This window comes from Sciurus vulgaris (assembly GCF_902686455.1).
Source record: "Sciurus vulgaris genome assembly, chromosome: 1".
NCBI classification, from domain to species: Eukaryota; Metazoa; Chordata; class Mammalia; order Rodentia; family Sciuridae; genus Sciurus; species Sciurus vulgaris.
The window spans coordinates 39,548,684-39,568,266 of record NC_136461.1 but is presented as its reverse complement, the minus strand read 5'-3'; the positions used below and the strand labels follow the sequence as shown (position 1 = coordinate 39,568,266).

Genomic DNA, 19,583 nt, shown 5'->3' with positions numbered 1-19,583 from the left:
GCACAGACACAGACACGGGGCAAAGGGCTGAGTGAGTGTTTGCAGGAGAGTCTTCAGGATTTAAAAACCAAAATGCAAAAACTAACATCTGTGGCATTTCTTCTGATGGGAATAGCTAGATGGCTAAAACATGTACATGCCAAGAGAAAGGTCTAGGCCAATTCCTAAGAGGCACAAGGTTTTCCCAAGTCTCCCAGAGCAAGGCTCTATCACTTTCTGTCACAGAATATGTTCATACTTGTCCCCCCTCACCCCACCTCACCTCTGCAATCGATAGTGAGTTCTTGGGGAAATGGCTATTTCAAGGCTTATATTCTATTGCTCTATGTATCTATTCAGTGGAGCGCATAAGGGAATCTCATAGACACAGTGACACATAGAAGACACTCAATAAATATTTATTGATTGAATAAGCGGATAACTTGTTGATGTCAGTGCTTCGGAAATTTTATTTTGTTATTTCTAGGCAGAATTGGGGGATGGCACTTGAAGTGTTCAAGTCTGCCATCTTTGCAGTCCCTTGATTTATGGCTGTCAAAGATCTCTTGATATTATTGAGGATGGAGATACATGAGAACGAAGAGACATGTCTATTATTAATCAGATGAGTGGCTGATGTTTCATTTAGTATTTATTCAAAGAGTTCCCCCCCAAAACTTGAGTAAAATAATAGAGATGTACCACTTTTTTATGCTATATTATCTGGAATTCATTTCTAAGCATCACTGGAACAAGATTTAAAGTGGTTTGTGCATTTATATGTCTTGAATTGTTGTACATTAGAAAAGCATAAAACTGCCATTTGCCCTTTTACAAGTACTTTTGCATTGGGCTTAGAATCTTCAGTTTTTGTGTAATCTTAAAAAGAAAAAATAATGCTTTAGATTATATTCACTGTCTGATAAAATAAATACATGTGTAATTTGTGATGGATGCAGCAGATAAAACAATCAGTGCCTACAGCTGAACATTATTTTTCAACACTTTGTTTCAGACCAAATGCATACAGGGATTTTGACACTGTACACTGACTAGAAGCTTGCTTTTCATTTGGTTGAGTTTTTCTTTTTGGTGGGGGAGTTGGGGGATTTGAGGAAGCAAAAACTAGGGAAAAGCATGGAGTAAAGTGTGACTAGGAATGTTTTAAAAAATAAGCTAATATTGGAGCTTTGGATAGGTCCCATAAAGAATAGTTCTGTACTTAATTAGAATTTAGATAATCAAATGGCTGCTAAAGATATGCTGAACATAACAACTCAATAGAAATTGTTTTTGCTCCTATTTGCTAAGTCAGTTTTCCTTCTTGCTTAAAATCAAGACAAAACACACACAAAAAAATCATGGTACAGATTCTTAGAAGGGCAAACATAAATTTAGCTGCATTTGAGTTATTATATAATAATATTGTTATTATTAGGTAACGGGATTGAAACCAGGGGCACTTTACCACTAAGATACATCCCAAGCCCTTTTTGTTATTTTTTAAACATTTGAGACAGGGTTTCACTAAGTTGCTGAGGCTGGCCTTGAACTTTGAGCTCCTTCTACCTCAACCTTCCACAGAACTGGGATTGTACATATGCACCACCATGCCCAGCTACTATTTGCTTTGTTTCTGAACACTTTCTTCTCAATGGTATCTCCTCCAACTAGATGAACTGGTCCCTTTAATGTATATGTAGAGAATAGCTAAATATTATAAGGCCAAGGTCAGAGCCAGCAAAGAGGTTTCAAGTAGGACCTTGATTCTAGTTGGTGATGGCTACTGTAGCATTTAGGTGGAAAGGATTCTAGATCTAAATCTGGGTTCAGTAGGAAGAGAAGATGCTGTTATCAATGAGTGTATCCATTCTGGACTGGGCACTGGAGGAAGCGGCAGCATACATGCTGCTGCCGTGTCTTCCCTGGTCTCATCTGTGTTATTAAGTATCAGTGTGTCATGGCATTTGGTGCTACCTCACTAAAATCAGAAAGGAGCCAGAGGGATGAAGCAGAGCTAGGAAAGATGGAAAAATGCCTGGGAATCAGGCAGTGTGTGTTAGACATGTGGAGATAATTCACAGTTATCCTCACTGGTGCTGGGACTGAGATTTGAGAAGCTGGCGCTCTGATAGTGAAGTCTGCCGTCAAGTTATTCCCTTGACTGTGCACTAGCTTCCAGTCAGGGTACTTACCATGCATGGTCAAGTGGTGAAAGAACTGCCTGGAGTGGGGAGTGTGATGTGGACTATTAAAGATCACATCTCTCTCTCTTGAGTGGAGGAAGGGGAATTAAAGTGTGCAGCTCTACTGAGCAAGATGATGAAGATGCTCTGTCCCTAGCAGTGTAGCAGACCTTATCGAAAGCACATATGGGAATCTCATGGACACAGTGACATAACACACTCAATTCCCCAAGATTCAGATTTTCAGATTGGGTCTGGAACACCCCCTTGTGATTGCATTCAGAATTTCCCCAAAGCCTTGACCCTGTTTAAGCACCCAACCCCACAAAAAGACTTTAAATGAAAGAAATAGCAAGTTAAAAACCCACATACATATATAACTGAGGGAGGATTTATAATAACTGCTAAAACCTGTAACAAAAGAAAGTCCTGGTTGAGGTGCACACAGATACACTTCATTCCCAGGATGTGCTCTGATATGCACACTGAATTGGGGGTGGAAGTCAGAAAGTCATTCATGTGTTAATTTATGCTTTGGCCAGAGACGGCAGTCCAAAATCTAAATTTTCCACTGAAAATCATAAGATGGTCAGTCTTGATAAGCAAAATGTTCTAATTTTGATTTGTTGGAATCTGCCCTCTTAACTGAATCTTGGCATTGCTAATGCAAAACAGTTGCTCTGCAAGTTTGCAAAATCAGCCAGCAAAGAGTCAGAGCTTTCTCCCTTAGGGAAGCCATTCAGAGGACCAGATTATCAAGGGCTTGGTAGCTGTGGCACCTGAACCATAGGATAAGCCCACCTGCAAATGAAAGAAAAAGTGAAACACACAAAATGTTTTGTGTGCCCTAAAAGAAATAAAATCAACTGAAGTCTGAAATTAAAATTAAGAATTTGACATGCTGGTGGAAGAAAAAGGAAGAATTAAAAAAAAAAAAGTAAAGTTAGTGAATTAAAAAAAAATTCTAGCCCCAGTCTGTGCCAACACGGACATCTGGCAATCTGTGGAGTTTTAATTACCTCTTTACGCCATAGGCCATATTAAGCAAATTGTCCAGCCTGCAAAGAGAAGGAGGGTCTTTGGGTTAATGCCTCACAGATGGCAAGATCACTCAATGGAACTATTAATAAGAATGCTCCATTTTCAAAGAAGAAAAGCTCAACAACTTTCCCCACTGCTTAGGAGTCTATCCACCGGTAGTTTCCCCCTTTCCTGCCTCCAACTGCAAGTAATTCATGTTCAGGTCAATGCTAGAGTTTAAAACAAGTGTCTAATGACTCCCCCTTTCTTTCAAGATCTCAATCAATCCCACTCCCCCCACCTCTCAGAACATTTGTGTGGATTTTATTTTATATTGTGTGTTAAATTGTTAGAATGGGGGGGGGTTTCCTTAAATTGTTCACCTTTTGCTATAATTAAACTTGTGAATAAAGGTCTCTGTTCCAGATCAACAAACAATACATGTGCACACAATACACATCAAAATGATTTTTTTCTGTTAGCCTTGCTACATTAAATCTTCTTACCACACACATTTGGGAGGGGTGGTGCAGGGAATGTTTGTGGGTTAAGATTAAAAAAAAAAAAAGCTTACTATTTACAGCCTGAAAACACCTCCTGGCAAACTGTCATTATGCTATAATCTTCCTCACGTTCAGTACCTTACTTGGGGACAAGCTATTCACACCATGGGGCAGTAGTAACCATAGTTTCCACCATTAGAAGCCTGCTGGAGAGGCTTTTTACATAAATACTGCATGTGCTGTCACACAAAATAAAAATTAGATGACTTGGACTCTTCATGAAGTCATTAACCATTTCAGATTCATGGGGTATGGGAGGACAACTGAAGAGGCTGATTTTTCTCCTCATTGTGGCCAGATGGACTGTTACTATTCTAAATAGAAGGACCTACTCTTTTCCCATGTGAAGTTTAACAAGAAGAAAAACTCTTTCATCAAAGAGAAGTTGGGACGTGGGTGGAACAACATAGTTGTTTAGAATTTACTACAGGTCCGTCAAGGCTATGCTTATTTCTTGCACAATGGAGGCTGGTCAAGGTTGCACTGCCTTCATGGGAGAAACCAGTCTTTCAGAAATGTCTAGAAAGGGAATGCCCCCTGCACCAGGAGCTTCCAGGAGGTGGGGTATCCAAGGGAAACACTAAGTCTTGAATGAAATCTTCCTCCTTGTCTTAAGAGTGTGCTGACTCATGAGAGTAAAGTTAACACTAAAAAGTTTTCATTCCCTGGAATCCAGAATTCCCTGGGCAAAGAGGACAGGAAAAGCCCACTCCCTCAGGCAAGGATCTGCCTCCTGGGCAGTATTAAAAGCCCCTGTCCAGCCTTAAATCTAAGATTCTGACTGTTGTTGACACCAAACCTTGTTTGGTTAAATATAGAAATTTTGTTTCTACTGAAGAATCTCAAGTTTGACCACACAGTCACAGTAGTAAGTTGCAAGGGGTTTGGAAAAGTATCTGATCTAATCATCTCATTTTACAGAAGTGGAAACTGAGGATCATCCATGATGATTTCTGAGGGCACAGGCCTTGCCCCACACTTCAGAGTCATGGGCTTCCCTGGCCCTTGCCCAACTCTGTACCCCATAGGGCTCCCTTCTCTGTGGGCATGCCTACCTGAACCTCTGAGCCTGGTGATGGAGTGGGCCTGGGTAGCGCCGGTTGGGAGACTGGTACAGTTGGGAGAGCAGGGCCTGGCTGGACTTCTGGCTGGGGTTGTTGGCAAACTTCACAGTAATCGGTTCCGTAGCACCGCTGGGTTTCTGGCCATTCAGCCCTTTGATGGCTTCTTCTGCCTCAATCCTCTTATCAAAGCGGATGAATCCCACCCCTCTAGACACTCCTGGGGAAAATGAAAGAGTCTTTGTAAAGAATGAAAACACCAAACTGGTAAATATCTTTGGGAAGAGATGAGTGGGGTCCCAAGGACACTGTGTGGGATCTCAGTCCACCTGCAGGGCCTGGCAGAGCCCAGCTCCATAAATTTCTCTCCCTCACCAAAATGTATCTGCTTACATTTACCCCAGCATGGCCCTGGACACATGCCTCCAACCCACAGAATACAGGATCTCTTGCATCTGTCCTCTCTGGTCCTCGACCACTGCTTATCTCCCTCCAGTTACTACAACTGTTCATCCACCAACCAGTTTCTAGTTCTCCAGGGAGTCCTCCACATCCAGTAGCTAAGTCATCTACATGAAAAGACAGCTCTGACTACAATTCAACCTGTAAAAACATTTTCTAAACCTCTTTTGTACCTTTTGAATATTGTACCTTGTGCATTGTACCTATCCTTCACAGCCCCAAACAGAATAAGCAAGAAACAGAATCCACAATATACCCCTCCCTGGCTCCTTGCTGCATGCAGATGAAGTCCAGACTTCTTGGTATAGCATTCAAGGTCCTCGGAAAACCTGGTTCCGAATCCCCTGTTAAACCTCAAACTAGCCACCATGAACAGCCTGATATTCCTTGAACAGGCTGTTCTTCCTTAACTCCGTGCTTTGGAATATGGCATCCTCTTCATCTAGAATGCTCTATTCTCTCCCTCTTGCCAGGTAACTTCGAGTCATCCTGCCAACCTGTTCAAACATTGCTTTTATAATGGAGACTTCCCAACACTCACCACCAGGCATAGAATACTTTTTCTTGAGCTCTCATAGGGCAATTGGACAACACCTAGTGGGAACCTATAACATTGGAGTCCTGTAAGGTCAGGGACTATGCCTCCTTCATCCTTGGTCCCCAGAGTCCCTCTGCACAGTGTCTGGGTCAGAGCCTACTTCAGTGAGAGCTGGTTACATGAATTAAATGATAAACATGTGCTAAACTTCTCTCAATGGGTGACTTCTAAATTGAGATAGAGTTGGGGGTAGGTATAAAACACCTTGTCATTAAAAATGTAACCCCAGGTACTTTACCTTTCTTGCTGAGAGGAGCTGGCTGATTGGCTTTCTTTATTATGGACAAAGAACCTGAGTACCAGAGCCTAGGTTCTTAACCCTGCTCTACTCCTGACTAGCTGGTGGAAAGTTAGCTCTCACTTTGGTTGTTTGCTGATGTGTGAAATGAGGTAGTTTGAAGTTCCTTTTAACTCTGTAATGCTATGAATGGGAGCTAGAGCATACAGGTTTTCACATATGAGAGTAACCATTACTGGTTGAGGGCTGAAAAAGACTTTGAAGGTCATACAGTCCCATTTTCAACCTGATACCCAAATTCTCTTTTACAACCTTGCCAAACCGTGTAGTGGCTGCTGGAACAATTTCCATGATGGAGAAGGCTACATGCCCATTTTAAATCCAGGCAGTTGATGAGAAGTCTTTCTCCCAAGTCAGAAATGTGCCTATTCATGACCCATATTCTCTACTTTAAGTAACTATTAGCCTGCTCCTATGGGCAAAAGTTGGACACTGATATTCAAGAAAAAAAATTACAAAGAAACACTTAACCTGTAACTTGATCAACCAGGATTCGTGAGGTGATGATACGACCATATTGCGAGAAAAGCTGCTCCAGCTCCTTCTGGGTCATGGTTTTGGGAAGGCCGCTAACGTAGAGGTTAGCATCCCTGATTGAGGCCGAGCTCGGTCGGGCATATGAGACCTAGGAGAGGCAAGAGGACTAAATCCATTATAGGCACTGGACCTCAAGGGAGAGACTGAGGCAACCACCAAGATGACAGTGCCTCGGCTGCAGTACAGCTCCTGGTGCCAGTTAAAGTCACTCAGTAGTTCAGAATCTGAGCTACTCTTGTAATAGTAACTTGAGAACTAGGAGAACAGCAATAGAGGAACAAAAGGAGAGTTGATAATTTAAAACAAATGCACAGATAAGGGTCTCTAAGTGCAGAACAAAATAGCTACTGTATGGCAGCTGTTAAATGCAGAACTACCCACGCATAAAGTTCTGAAGATTTACCTACTGGATGTGGGTGTATAGATGATTTACTGTATCCAACACATAATAATCTTTGAATAAACCAAAAAAAAAAAAAAAACCCTATGAAATTCTTCTCTGCACATTTCTTTCCCTGCTACCTTCCCTACCCCCATTCTCTTCAAGAAAACATAAAAGCAATCAGGTTCTCTGTAAGGTTTTTTATGTTCTGTCCTTTGTGTTGCTCCAATCTGTTCCCATAAGGTCTGCTCTCCCTGAATGACAAAGCACTGGTGAAATGAGATTGAATGAACATCTGCTTGCGAAACTGGATATGTGACCTTGTCGTCACATCTGCAAGGACCAGTTGCCCCTAACTTTGAGGCTGGGCAGATAAAACCACAACAAACAAAATGGGGGCATGGTGTTCAGGAGGGAGGGGGAGGGTAGCCAGAAAGGGAAGAGAGCCTCATGGATGGTTATAAGAAGTTTGACTTTGTAAATTTGTCCTCCCAGATCTCTCAACTGCTTTTTTTCCTCCCCGAAAAGCTAACACAGAAGTGTAAACAGATCTGAAATTCCATCTGCAAGAAGCCAAATCTGTAGCAGTACACATAAGCAAAGCAAACCCCAGCAGTCATTAATTTTAGACTTTCATTTACTTATTTATTTATTTTTTTAAGAAAACAACATCAGACATTTGAAATATAATTTACAGCTAGTCTAACAAAAGCACTTTCCTGCTAAAGCTATTTCTGGGGCAGTTATGGCTCAGAATAGATGATGAAAACAGTTATTTCAGAGCACATCTGACAACGTTGGACAGGAAGGGACTTATATGCCTTAGCATTTTTCAGTTAGGAGTTTTATTTAATCTATATAATCAATTCATAAGACCTGGTAAGTGTGTGTGTGTATGTGTGTGTGCACACACACAAGCTGGTGTGCAAAAGGAATTGCACATGCAAAAACTGGACCTTCATCATTAAGAACTAAACCTTCAGAAGCAAAATGGACCTTGCTTCTGGAACCTTCAGTGGAGAGAATGGGTGTAGCAAAGAGGAAGGTGGGTGAATAGACCCCTCACCCATGGCACACTCTCCCTTTCTATGACACAGACACCAGTTCCCTTTATGAGTTCCACACCTAAAAATAGATGTTGACTCAACAGAAAATGATGTGAGTGACTAATCTGCCTCTCTGGCCTCCCCCTGCTGATGGAGTGAGGCAGCTGCCTACATTGTCTACATCTTCTAGAAACTCCTGGGTGGCCTGGGAAGCCTCTGTAGGTTTTGCTTCTTCCCAGCACAGGGCTGGAAGGCAGATGAGCCACTACATGGAGGGTTCCTGGGTGTGCACTTGAGGTTGCAGGGTGTGGTGGGGGGCAAGAAATCCCTGCAACTTGCCTAGATAGGGATTCACTACACAGAATGAGCTCCTGCCCTTGTCCTCTCAGGATATAGCATAGAACTGTCTTTCAGGTGAAGGAAAGGGTGGTCAGGAGAAGGAAATCTCATAGTGATGGGTCCACAGTAGAGAGTCACCCTTGTCTCACTCTAGTTACCGATGAATTACCTGAGTGTCTCCTACCATTATGCTTTGGCTGATGGGGAAATTTTTTCCCATCTTCTTCCTCAAATACAACTCTTACTTTTCTTAAGGGCTCAGCTCAAATGCTATCTTCTCTTGATAGCTGTCTCTGTTTGATCTTGCCTCCTCCTAAAAATCTCCACGGCAATGTGCTCAACGAATCATAGCACTTAACCCATTCTGACCTTAACTCACCAGCTCTCTATCTGGTCTGACGATCTCCCCCAGGTCATGGATTGTTTGTGTCTTATTCATCTCTGTGGCTTTAGCTCCCAGCACTGAGCCTGATTCCTGTTGGGTGTTTAACACCTTCTGAAAAAATGAATGAATACCTGCAGCTCCTGACGAACAATGTAGCCTTTAATGGCTCTTTGGGGTTAATTGTAGCTTGGTTTCTCCACTAAGGTGGATCACTGAAAGCCAAGCTCCCAGAGTCATAACTGTGTTTCCCTACTAAGCTAAGAGCTAAGGGACAGTTTTCTCACCCTTTAGTGTCTGGAGTTTGAATAACCAGAAGAGGATGTCCTAGGACTAGACATCACTTCTCTCAGCGAACATTTCCTGAAGATATACCTTGAGCCAGTCAGTCACTTGCTGTGCTGTGTTCTGGGGACACAGTAAAACAAGATAAGGTCTTTTCTCTGAAGGTCCTCCAAGTCCAGTGGGGGACACAGACATCTCCACAGGACATACTCAATAAATATGGGTTGAGTGGAATAATGGATGAGGAGGCATATAAACCAATTATCACAAAGTCACAAGATGTGTGCTACGCCAGGGCTATGTATGAGTGTGACTCAAATGCAGAGGAGGGATAAATCAAGGATTAACGAGGCCAGGGATAAGACAGAGCTGAAATGAGACTGGTGATGAGACAGGTGGTGGTGGGGTCATGGAATGGTGGCCTGGTAATCACTGTTCATTCTCATGAATACAAATGAGGCCAAAGCCTAGGGAAGGGCCTGGCATTGTGCATTTACTACTGTCTAATAAATGCACCATGAACAGAAATGATCTTGATTTCCATTAGTATTGGGCACTCAGAACTGGAGTACAGAGGGGAGCAGGTTGAGGACTGACCCTGGCACTGGAGTCAATGATACAACCAAAACCACTTCCCTAAAAGATGATTCTGACAGAGGTGGAATCTTAGGGAAAATTACTTTGACAGATTCCCCAGAGACAGACTGCAGACACAAGGCAGTAATAAATCCCAAAGGTGAAGAGTACTTTGGTCATTCTATCCCAAGACTAACATCCTGCTTAGTTTTTCTCCTCAATTTGGACCCTTAAATCACTGTTGTTTTATTCCTCTGTGCCAGAAACCAGTAGGTAGGAGTGGACAAAAATGATAGGAAAAAGATCTTCCCACACTCAATATCTAAAAGCTCATTCTAGTATCTAAAACTTTCAAGTTTCCTCATATGCGTATTCAATTCCAAAGGAATGACTACTAGTGTCAGATCCTTTGTCAGGCTTAAACATTTCAAAAACATTGTCAACTTTCAGCCCCTGCAGAGGGGTCAGCATTATTGGCATTTAAGCCCTTCTGAACCAGTAGCGTAGAACCTGGCGCTTCCAATGCTAGAGCCCATGCTCTAGAGAACTCTCCTTGCCATGGACCATCCGCATCCTCATTATTTCACTCATCCAGAATCTTTGAAGACAAGATTGGCATTTCTAGGCCATCACAGACTCAGAAGGAGCTGAGAGGGAAGAGGTCACTCTCTTCCTGGGTAAGGGTGGCTCAAAGGCAGGTTGACTATGAATGGCTGGCTTTACAGATGGTGTTTACAGAAGTTTTTCATCCCTTTCAAACTCCCCAACTCTGCCCATCCCCACCTGCCCAAAGTCCCCCCACCCTCTAAAGTACAGCAACAAGATTATGAGCTCAGACTTTGGGTGGGCTCCAGTACTCACAAGCTGTGTGAGCTTGAGCAAGTAATCTGATTGTGATAAGTCTCAGTTTCTTTACTTGTAAGAAATGGGGGAAAATTCTCCTTTGATGGGTTATTGTAAGAATAAGTAAGAATATTTTATGTATCTAGAACACACCTAGAATTTTTAGTTCAACTTAGTTGCGTATGTCATAACTTAGATATATATTATTATGATGAATCATACAGGCTTCTGTGGGCCAGTCTGGGTATCTAGTATCCATTGGGACATAGCCTCCAATTTTATCCAACAAGCAAATATCTGGAACACTACCAGTGAATGCCTACAGAGGCACTATCTTCCTTTGTCACCCTACCGGGGTCTGGCCATCTTTTAGCAGTTCACTGCCATGAATTTTTTCTAACATTTTTCAACAAATCCCACCCCTTCACCTTCACGAAGTACTTCCATTTTCCTAAATGATTTGCCAACAGTGCTCTCAGAGATTCTCACAAGGTGGGTAAGGCAGCATTGTCATTCATCACAGATGAGGAACAGGACCAGGGCTGGGGCTGCCTCTCCCCACACAACACCCACAAGTCCCTTTACCTGTCACAGCCAGGACTTGGCCTGGGCAGTGGGTGAGGAACAGTATGATCCCTTGTCTGACCCACCATTGTACAGAGAAAGGAGAGGACATGAGAAACAAAGGTATGATCTTGGGGCTACGAGGAGGGAAAAAAATGAGAGGAAAAGGCATCCTTCTTAGTTCCTGAAAGGTGCTCCCATGGGAAGCCACTGGGTTAAATAAGAGTTCACTTACTTCTCCCTTTCCTGAACCCCTCTGTGTGCCAGCCCTGGGATGGGTGCTGGGAGTGTGTCTGCTTCAAGGACCCTCACAATCTGGCAAGGGAAATAAACAAGCCAATGAAATGCAATACCAAGGGATGCTGACAAGGGGACACTTATCTCCCACTTTGGTTTTTTCCCTCCAAGTGGAGAGTGCCCTAGAGTAATAGTCTAGGCCTTTTTCCAGCCTTCACCCATTTTTCTCCAGGGGCCTTGGAGCAACTGTTCTGAATGGAGTCTTCAATCACGGGGTATATGAGGCTCAGGCACTGCCAGCTTGCTCCCATCTGGGAGCCAATGCCAGGCAGAAGCACAAACTCTGTCTTAGGCTCTAAGTCCTACGGGGGCAGGCTCTCTTCTCATTTTAGGACACCTGTGGGATCCAGAGCACCTATGACAAGATGTGTCAGTCTATCAACATATTAGGAAGCACTGTGTCCAGGTAAAACATCCAGATCTTAAACAGTAATAAAGATGACCTTGGGATTCCACATCCTTTTGTCTTGCCTCTTAACTGATTTAGAATCGGGATGTTCAAAACAGTGAGGTCATTTCTTGGGCTCCTCTGGATTACAATAATAGCATGGCAGCTGGATGTTTTTGTGAGCTAGGTATTCTATTTACAAAACTGCTAATATCTACAACCACAGTTCAAGGTAACTGGAGATAAAGGTGTCAGAGGCCACACTGGTGTTCCTGGCACTACTATCCCTAATACTTGCTTCACAGAAACTTGTTGCTAGAAGTGACTTCAAAAGTTCAGACTGGGCATGGTGGCACATTGCCTGTAATCTCAGTGGCTTGGGAGGTTGAGGCAAGAGGATAGTGAGTTCAAGGCTAGCCTCAGCAAAAGTGAGGTGCTAAGCAACTCAGTGAGATCCTGTCTAAATAAAATACAAAATAGGACTGGGGATGTGGCTTAGTGGTCAAATGCCCCTGAGTTCAACCCCTGGCACGCCACCCCCCCAACACTAAAGTTTAGGGTGGAATCCAACACAGCTGGATATCTAGTTTGTATATTTCTAAGGACAGGAAGCTCACTACCTCTTGTGGCATCCTATGCTACTGCTAGTCATTACTGATTTTTCTTCCCTCTACACTGCTGGAACATTCTTCTTATCCTCATCACCCCTTATCTTGTGGATCTCACTGACAGGTGCTAGTTACAGTATCATGTAACTATTTTGAAATAGGCCACTCCAAAGAAGGTTTTGTTTATGGTATTTTAACTGAAACTGAGCTCCTGTTCTATAGTAGAAAGAATACAGAGGTTAAGAGCAAGGGCACTGGGGTTGAGGAGATGAAAATGTAAATCCTGACCACCTTCTAGTTGTGTGACTTTGGGGTAAGTCACTTAGTCCTCTGGGGTGCATCACTTGAATAACATAGTTTAGAAGCTCTCTAAAAGAGTGATTTGCTTGTAGGATTCCTAGGCACCATACCTGGCACACAGTAAGTACTCAATAAACAGTGGCTTTGCCATGATTGCTATGTAATTAGGCCTTATGCTAGATGTCAGGGTGCAGAGATGAATACAACAGTCCCTGACACGCAGGACGATTAGTCTAGCAGAGGAGACAAACAAACCAATCATTTCAGAAGATCAGGCTGCAGATTTTCCCCAGTTTGTTGTAACACCCTATTCTCTGAGTGAATACAAACTCCCCAGAGCAGACAAGTCCCTGGGGAACATTCATTCCAAAGAGACCAGGAGAATGGCGGCAGAGAACAGACTGTGGTGCTGCCAGGGCTTCTAAGAGCAAACCCTCCCGGGGACTTCCAATCCCACCTCTGGGAGCAGGGAGAGAAGAAAGAAGCCAGCTGGCTCCTAGAAACAACAGCTTTGATTGTGAGGATTGGTTCACCTCTGTGCCTGTGGCTGCAGCCCTGTCCACAGGCAGGACAGGTGTCCGTTTTTGTAGCCCCACTCTTTATACTTCCCTCCACCTGCCACCTGATAAATGCTGTTCTCTTATCAGGGGCAAAAACGGATGTTAATGTTTCTAATGAGCTCTGATTGTGCCATTTTTTTCCTACACAGAACTTTTCAATAATTGTCTAATGCCTTGTGATGGAAGTCCAAATCTCTTATCTGGGCATTCAAAGGGCCCTGGAATCTGGCCCAACTTTTCTTCTCCTGCTAACCCTTTCCTGCATCCTATGCCTGAATTCAAACAAAAACACAGTCACAGTTTTCTGAGTAGTGCTGAAGGTTTCCACTTCAAGGTTTCATGACTTTGTTTTTGGTCTTCATTCATCACGGCAAAATGAACTCCTGCCTACCTTCCATGAGGCCCAGGCACAAATGACTGCTCTCCTTGGACTCTTCTCAATGGCAGCAGCTGTCACACCTGGAGCATTTCTTTTCTTTCTTTCTCCCTCCTTCCCTTCCTTCCTTTCTTCCCCCCTTTTTTGTTGGGAATTGAACCCAGGGCCTCTCCTGTCAGGCAAGTGATCTACTACTGAGCTATATTGCCAGTCTCCTGGGGGGCATTTCTTGAGCATCCAGTATAAACCATGATTACCTACAAGTGAGGTATCATTAGTTCTGTTTTCCAGAGACAATTCTGGCTCAGTGAGATCAAGCACTTGCCCAAGGTCACATAACCAAACTAAGACAAACTGACACACTTGAATATGACTCAAAGTTCTGGGTTCTTTCCATTGTGCCACGCTAACTTGAACAGTGAAATAAAAGCCATATTCTTGGCACTGTTACTTTTCCTGGAAAAGTACCAAGTGAGAATGAGCATGCTGTAATATTTTATTAGATTGTTAGAGTTGGAAGGAACCATTCTGCAGATGAGGAAATACATCTAGAAAAGTAAGGTAAGTTGTTCAAGGTCATTCCTAGTAATTTTTGACAGAACTGGGACTTGACTGTTCATCTTAACTCAAAGCTTTTATGGACAAAAATGGAGAAGAGGAGAGGAGTGTGGTGGTTTATGATCTTTGACAGACCAGCTATCCTGTCCTGAGACTGCAGATAAATAATTCTTTAGTCCTCAGAGCCACTGATGTTCTAGGCAGCTCTGTCCCACAGAACTTTCTGAAATCAGGAAATGTCCTATATCTGTGCTGTTCAATATGGTAGCCATTAGCTACATGTGCCTATGGAACACTTCAAACATGCCTAGTGTGCCCAAGGAACTGAACGTTTTATTCAATTCAAATTCAATATGTGGCTAGTGGCCACTATATTGACTAGAGTAGTTCTGGGCCCAGAAAAAAACACAGTTATAACATTTCAGAACAAGAAAGGACATTTACAGTCACTTAGTCAAAATTCATTCTGGTACAAGAATTCTTTCTATGTAATCCCTAATGATTTCATTTGAATGTCTCTGATGATAAAGGGCTCACTATCATTCAAGACAAATATTCTGCTTTGATAGTCACACAGTTTTCTACTCAGATTCTTGAAACGTAGGATTGAACTAATGCCTCTGGGCCACTGCAGAATTTTCTTTCCAAGAGAATGGAAAAGCAACCATTGTGGGGTGGATACATGGGTGTAGAGCTCTCTGCCATCTGCCTCTGAATAACCTTAATAATGTCACGTCTTTTAAAAGTGAGTTGGATTGACACAGAACTCCAGGGATGGGCTGACCAGAGTGGACAAGAAAGGACCACCAGTTCCTGTGATCTGGAGTCATACTGTCCTAATACAGTGGGGGGGGGGGGACCAATTTTTAAAAAGCAACTCATATCACACTGTTGACTTCTTTTATGCTTGTGGATGTCTAAAGCCCAGACCCTGTTCCATGCATTTCTGAAAATTTAAGTGTCCAACCTATATCTGTCCAGTTTTCTTTTGTAATTCATATACAGAACACTACAAATGACCTCTAAAACACTAGGATCATATCAATTTCATAAGCTGAGAAAGTAGGGGAACTATATTTCCATCTCTCCAATTCCTACCTCTGTATTTGAATTTATTCACTCAAAGGAAGTTAACCAGGCACTGGAGACAGAGCAGCCAAATACAGTCTGCCACAAAAAAGAGAGGGCAGCTGGTATAACCAAGGTAAATGTTTCCAGTTTGGGATAGCCTTGCCAGGTGCCCTCTCCTTGGGGATTCAGTGATCCAGCCGCCCCTGCTGACCTTGGCAGGGAAGTGCTCCCACACTGGCTCTGACTATAGTCTGAAAGGGGGAGGAGAGAAAACGCTTTTTTATTATTAACAAGACTGTGGAAGGCAGACCATCATTTCTGGGTAGGGTGATATCCATCAGCAAAAAATGATCTGCTAACTCTTCGGGAAGCATTAAAAGCCATGATAGGAGAAATAATTGCTTATGCCGAGTGCAAAGAAAAGATGCCTCAGCGGAATAGAGCCTTTAGCAAGGCAGGTGGATGGCGGAGGGGATGGGGGAAGGTGCGGCTGCCCATGACCCCTGGCAAGAGAAAGAAGCGGGAGGGGCAAACTGGGAACCTACAAAGTTCAAGTGTAGGAAGATCCCCTGGAGGCACTGTTAGTGCTATTAGAAGAATAAAGTGAAAATGGAGAAATGGTTAAGCAGCATCATAACATCTGCAGAGAGGCAGAAATATGCGAATTCACTCTCCTTCCCGGAGAAGGGAGGTTGTTCTTTCTGAAAAGCCCTCACTCACACACTTTCCCTTAGTCTTGCTCCCTTGAGACTTGGACTGCTGCTTCGTGATAAAGTGTCTTTCTTACTCTCCCACCCCATCGCCTGACTGAGCACCAGCTCTCATGGGTTTGCTCAGAGCAGCAGAGCAACCCCTTTGCCCCTTAATCTGAGAAGTAGTCCTGAAATTGCTCTCACCCCCAGTTTGCACAAGAGGTGTGCTTTGGAAATGTTTTATTTCAGGTTATACTTTTATAATTTAAGTAAAAGCTTAATACAATTATTAGAAAAAGAAAAATCACAAAAATCGTTTGTAAACATGTTATATGATGAGAAAATAACAAAAATATGAAAAAATGTTAACACTATTGGGCTGGGAATGGCTGATATACCTTCATGATATGATCCTGGGCATTCTAAATTATTTAGAAACGAGGTCTTGCTTTTAACATAAGTGAAAGAGCTCCTAACATAGAGATGATTTTGTCAGCATCTAAGCCTGACAAAACGTACTACAGAAGCCTGCAAGCTGTTGGTTTCATTTGTCAAACAGTCCACGTGGCATACCATTCACAGATGAACCCACAGATCACTCTCCCACTCACACCTTGCACCGCTCACTATCTCCCCACACATTCAAACGGGAACCTCTACAGCCACGACCACCCCACTCCACTGCACTGGATTTGCTCCTTTGCATGTCTTCGTTGCTCCTGAGGCAGGAGCTCCCAGAGCAAGAGCAAGCAGTGAATACTTCAGCAATCCTGCTGCTTGCCCTTAGGTTAAAACCCAGATGTCTCATCACTCAAAGTTTTAGCAGGAGTGGTAACAAACCTTTGAATCACATTTGGATCACTTTTTACTGAAGGCTCTCAGTGTAACTTGAACATCAATCCAACCAAACCTTTAGTAAACATGTGCTTCTTTTGAAGGTGCTACAGAACCATCTAAATTTTTTTTAGTCCTTGATTAATATGACAAAGAGTTGAACCAAATGCAACTGGACTTAGTGGAGTACTTCTTAGTAAGTGGCTGAAAGTACAGTGTAAAGTCAGAAGCTGTTCTTTTAGAGCCTGGGCTGGGACAGCCATCAGGCATGGGGTCAGGGAGGGAGAACTGGGAATTATTTTCCAGAATACACGGCCATTTCACCCAATGCTTCCAAGTGTCTAAAATGACCCTTCTTGGAAAAACTAGAAAAACAAAACAAAACAAAAACAAAAGTTAACAATTAGCACCTCAAAGCCCTAAATGGGGTAAATCAATCCCACTGAACTCAGAGTTGAACACTGAGAAATGACCCCGTTTCCCAAGTAGGACTCCCAGGCTGCTCTGACAGGTCCATGGTCCATACCCTATGGCTTCCTGAGACACATGGATAGAAGCATTTCCAGGGCACTGTCATCTCTGGTTCACCTAAATCCTAAGACTCAACACAGAATCTGGAAAGCCAGGATTTAGGAAGAAATTATTTGAAGTCAGGTGTGTTTCTAAGTTAATGGCAGAGCCCTGAACCACTCTGCTTACTGAAGAATCTGGAGGAGCCCTGCAATTCAGTTGTTTGCTTTTTATATCTCCTCCCCATATGAGGGAGTATAACCCGTGTGTGTGCAGAGCCAAATACACACCCACACAGCCTTGCAGAATGCACGTGCTGCTGGGCAAACAGTCAGTGTGGCACTCCAAAACGACCTACTGCAGAGAGCTATTTTAAAACTTATTTTTCTTACTCCAAATCTCATTTACCAATTGTGTGATCCTGGGTATGTGACTTAGCCTCTTTGGGCCTCAGTTTCCTCATTAATATAATGAAGATAACAGCATCTTCTCTTGGTCTATTTTAAGAAAAAGAGCAGACATATGCAAAGTACTTAGCCCTGGGGACAGTTCAAAGGTTAAATGATAATAAGCATTTAAAAGGATTATAAATATTATTGGACACAGTGTAAAAACTAAATATAAGACAATGTTACTATTATTATTACTTCCTCTTGAGCACATGTTCACACATTAAGCAGCTCCTTTTTCTAGAAGAACCCTTCCAAAGTCCTCTGGATGTAAACTCCACCTCTATTCTTGGTCAGTTCTATGGCCCTGAACAAATCACTTCACCTCTCTAAGCCTGCTCTCCAAGAGGAGGGGTAGGAATCTCCCACTAAAGAAGTTATAGACCCAAGAACAATTCCTCTGGAGTCACCATCTGCAGCTACTCACTGGGGGCATAATTATGCACCATGCCCTCTCTCTGCTTTCTTTGCCAGAGGTCTGGCCTTGCCCTCCACGTGCCCTCAATATTCACACACAGTCACTTTACATTCCTTTTAACAAAGGTAAAATGCATTTTTGTTGACAGGGAACCATCATTTGTGGACACCTTTTACGAGTAACTGGTAATGAGCCATTCACTGCTCAATTGATAAAATGGGGTTTGCATATTTAAATTTGAGTTCACAGTTTGTAAACTGCCTGCCCAAAGGTCAGCTAACTAATAAGTTCTGTTTGGTCTTCCTACATAGTGCTTTAAATTTTTTTGAGTTAGTTTCTAGTCTTTAAAATGTGGGTGATCTATTAAAAAAAAAAAATCTACATTTCAGTTTCTATCAAACAACTGAAAGATCCAGCAACAATCTGAATTTAAACAATCATCACCTTTATCACTACCACCACCATCAGCAGCAGAATAGCTGCCCTCTTTACCTAGTACCTACCTCAGTCACCCCCACCACAGGGCTTTCCCAAACTATATCTGAATCTGAATGGTAATCTTTCACCTGCATAGTTTAAGAATTAAATCTTGGTTTGCCTGTACCTATTTTGCACATGAAGTAGTGTGTTTTGCAGAAAGCACTCCAGAAATGGGAAAAGGAGAGACAAACTTGACCAAAGTTTGCAAACATGTACTAGATGGTTCCAAGGATATCTCTCTAATGTATGCTTCTAAAGAGGATATTTGTTTTTCCAGATTGGCAAGTTATCTATTCCTTTATGGGAGTCAGAGCAAAGAGATAAATCTCATGTCACTTATCAAAGCAAACTGAAGCAGAAGAAGTAAACAGTGGCCTGAAAGGCAAAAAAGCAATTTTAAGAAATTAATAAATGATGAGACTATTAACAGCACATGAAAAGGGTTTGCTTTTTTCTTCCCTTTAATATGATTTTTTACCTTAAACACTGTGTCCCTTTAGGAAAGGGAAGAAAAGTTAATAAAGGAACCTATCACTCAAACTTAATTTTTAGTATGGCAAATAAACTGCTTTAATGAAAGGGCTGAAATCCCCAGGTTTGCACATTAAATTTTCATTCATAGTAGAGAATGGAAATTATTGATTCAGCCGTGGCATCATGCTTTTTGAATCCTACAGTGCTTCAGAAGCCCACATTTCCGCTGGGTGCAAATGTGTTGGCAGCATTTTGATGCAGGGGGAGCCCAGAGTGGGTGGGAGGGTGGGGAAAGGGATGTGGATAAGGGAAGGAGGCAGACTGGCTCTTCACAGAAAGAAAACAATCAATATTCCTTGTTTCTAAGATCTACTTAGATAAAGCATTTGATAGTATGATGGGGCAGGGGATGCATTCTGAGACCAGAAAAGCCAGGTCCACTCAGTC

At 42.7% G+C, this 19,583-nt stretch overlaps 1 protein-coding gene across 11 annotated transcripts in view; it reads right to left on the bottom strand.

The window, feature by feature from the left end:
* The window catches only part of ELAVL4 (ELAV like RNA binding protein 4), an 85,375-nt gene that overhangs the window by 3,032 nt on the left and 62,760 nt on the right, over positions 1–19,583 (bottom strand). For all 11 annotated transcript variants that reach the window (XM_079154804.1, XM_079154807.1, XM_079154810.1 and 8 more), the window contains 3 exons: positions 6,639–6,792; positions 4,804–5,029; positions 3,185–3,223 (listed from right to left, as the gene is read on the bottom strand). In XM_079154804.1, the coding sequence (XP_079010930.1) occupies positions 3,185–3,223; positions 4,804–5,029; positions 6,639–6,792 (419 nt within the window). The remainder of the gene's footprint in view (positions 1–3,184; positions 3,224–4,803; positions 5,030–6,638; positions 6,793–19,583) is intronic.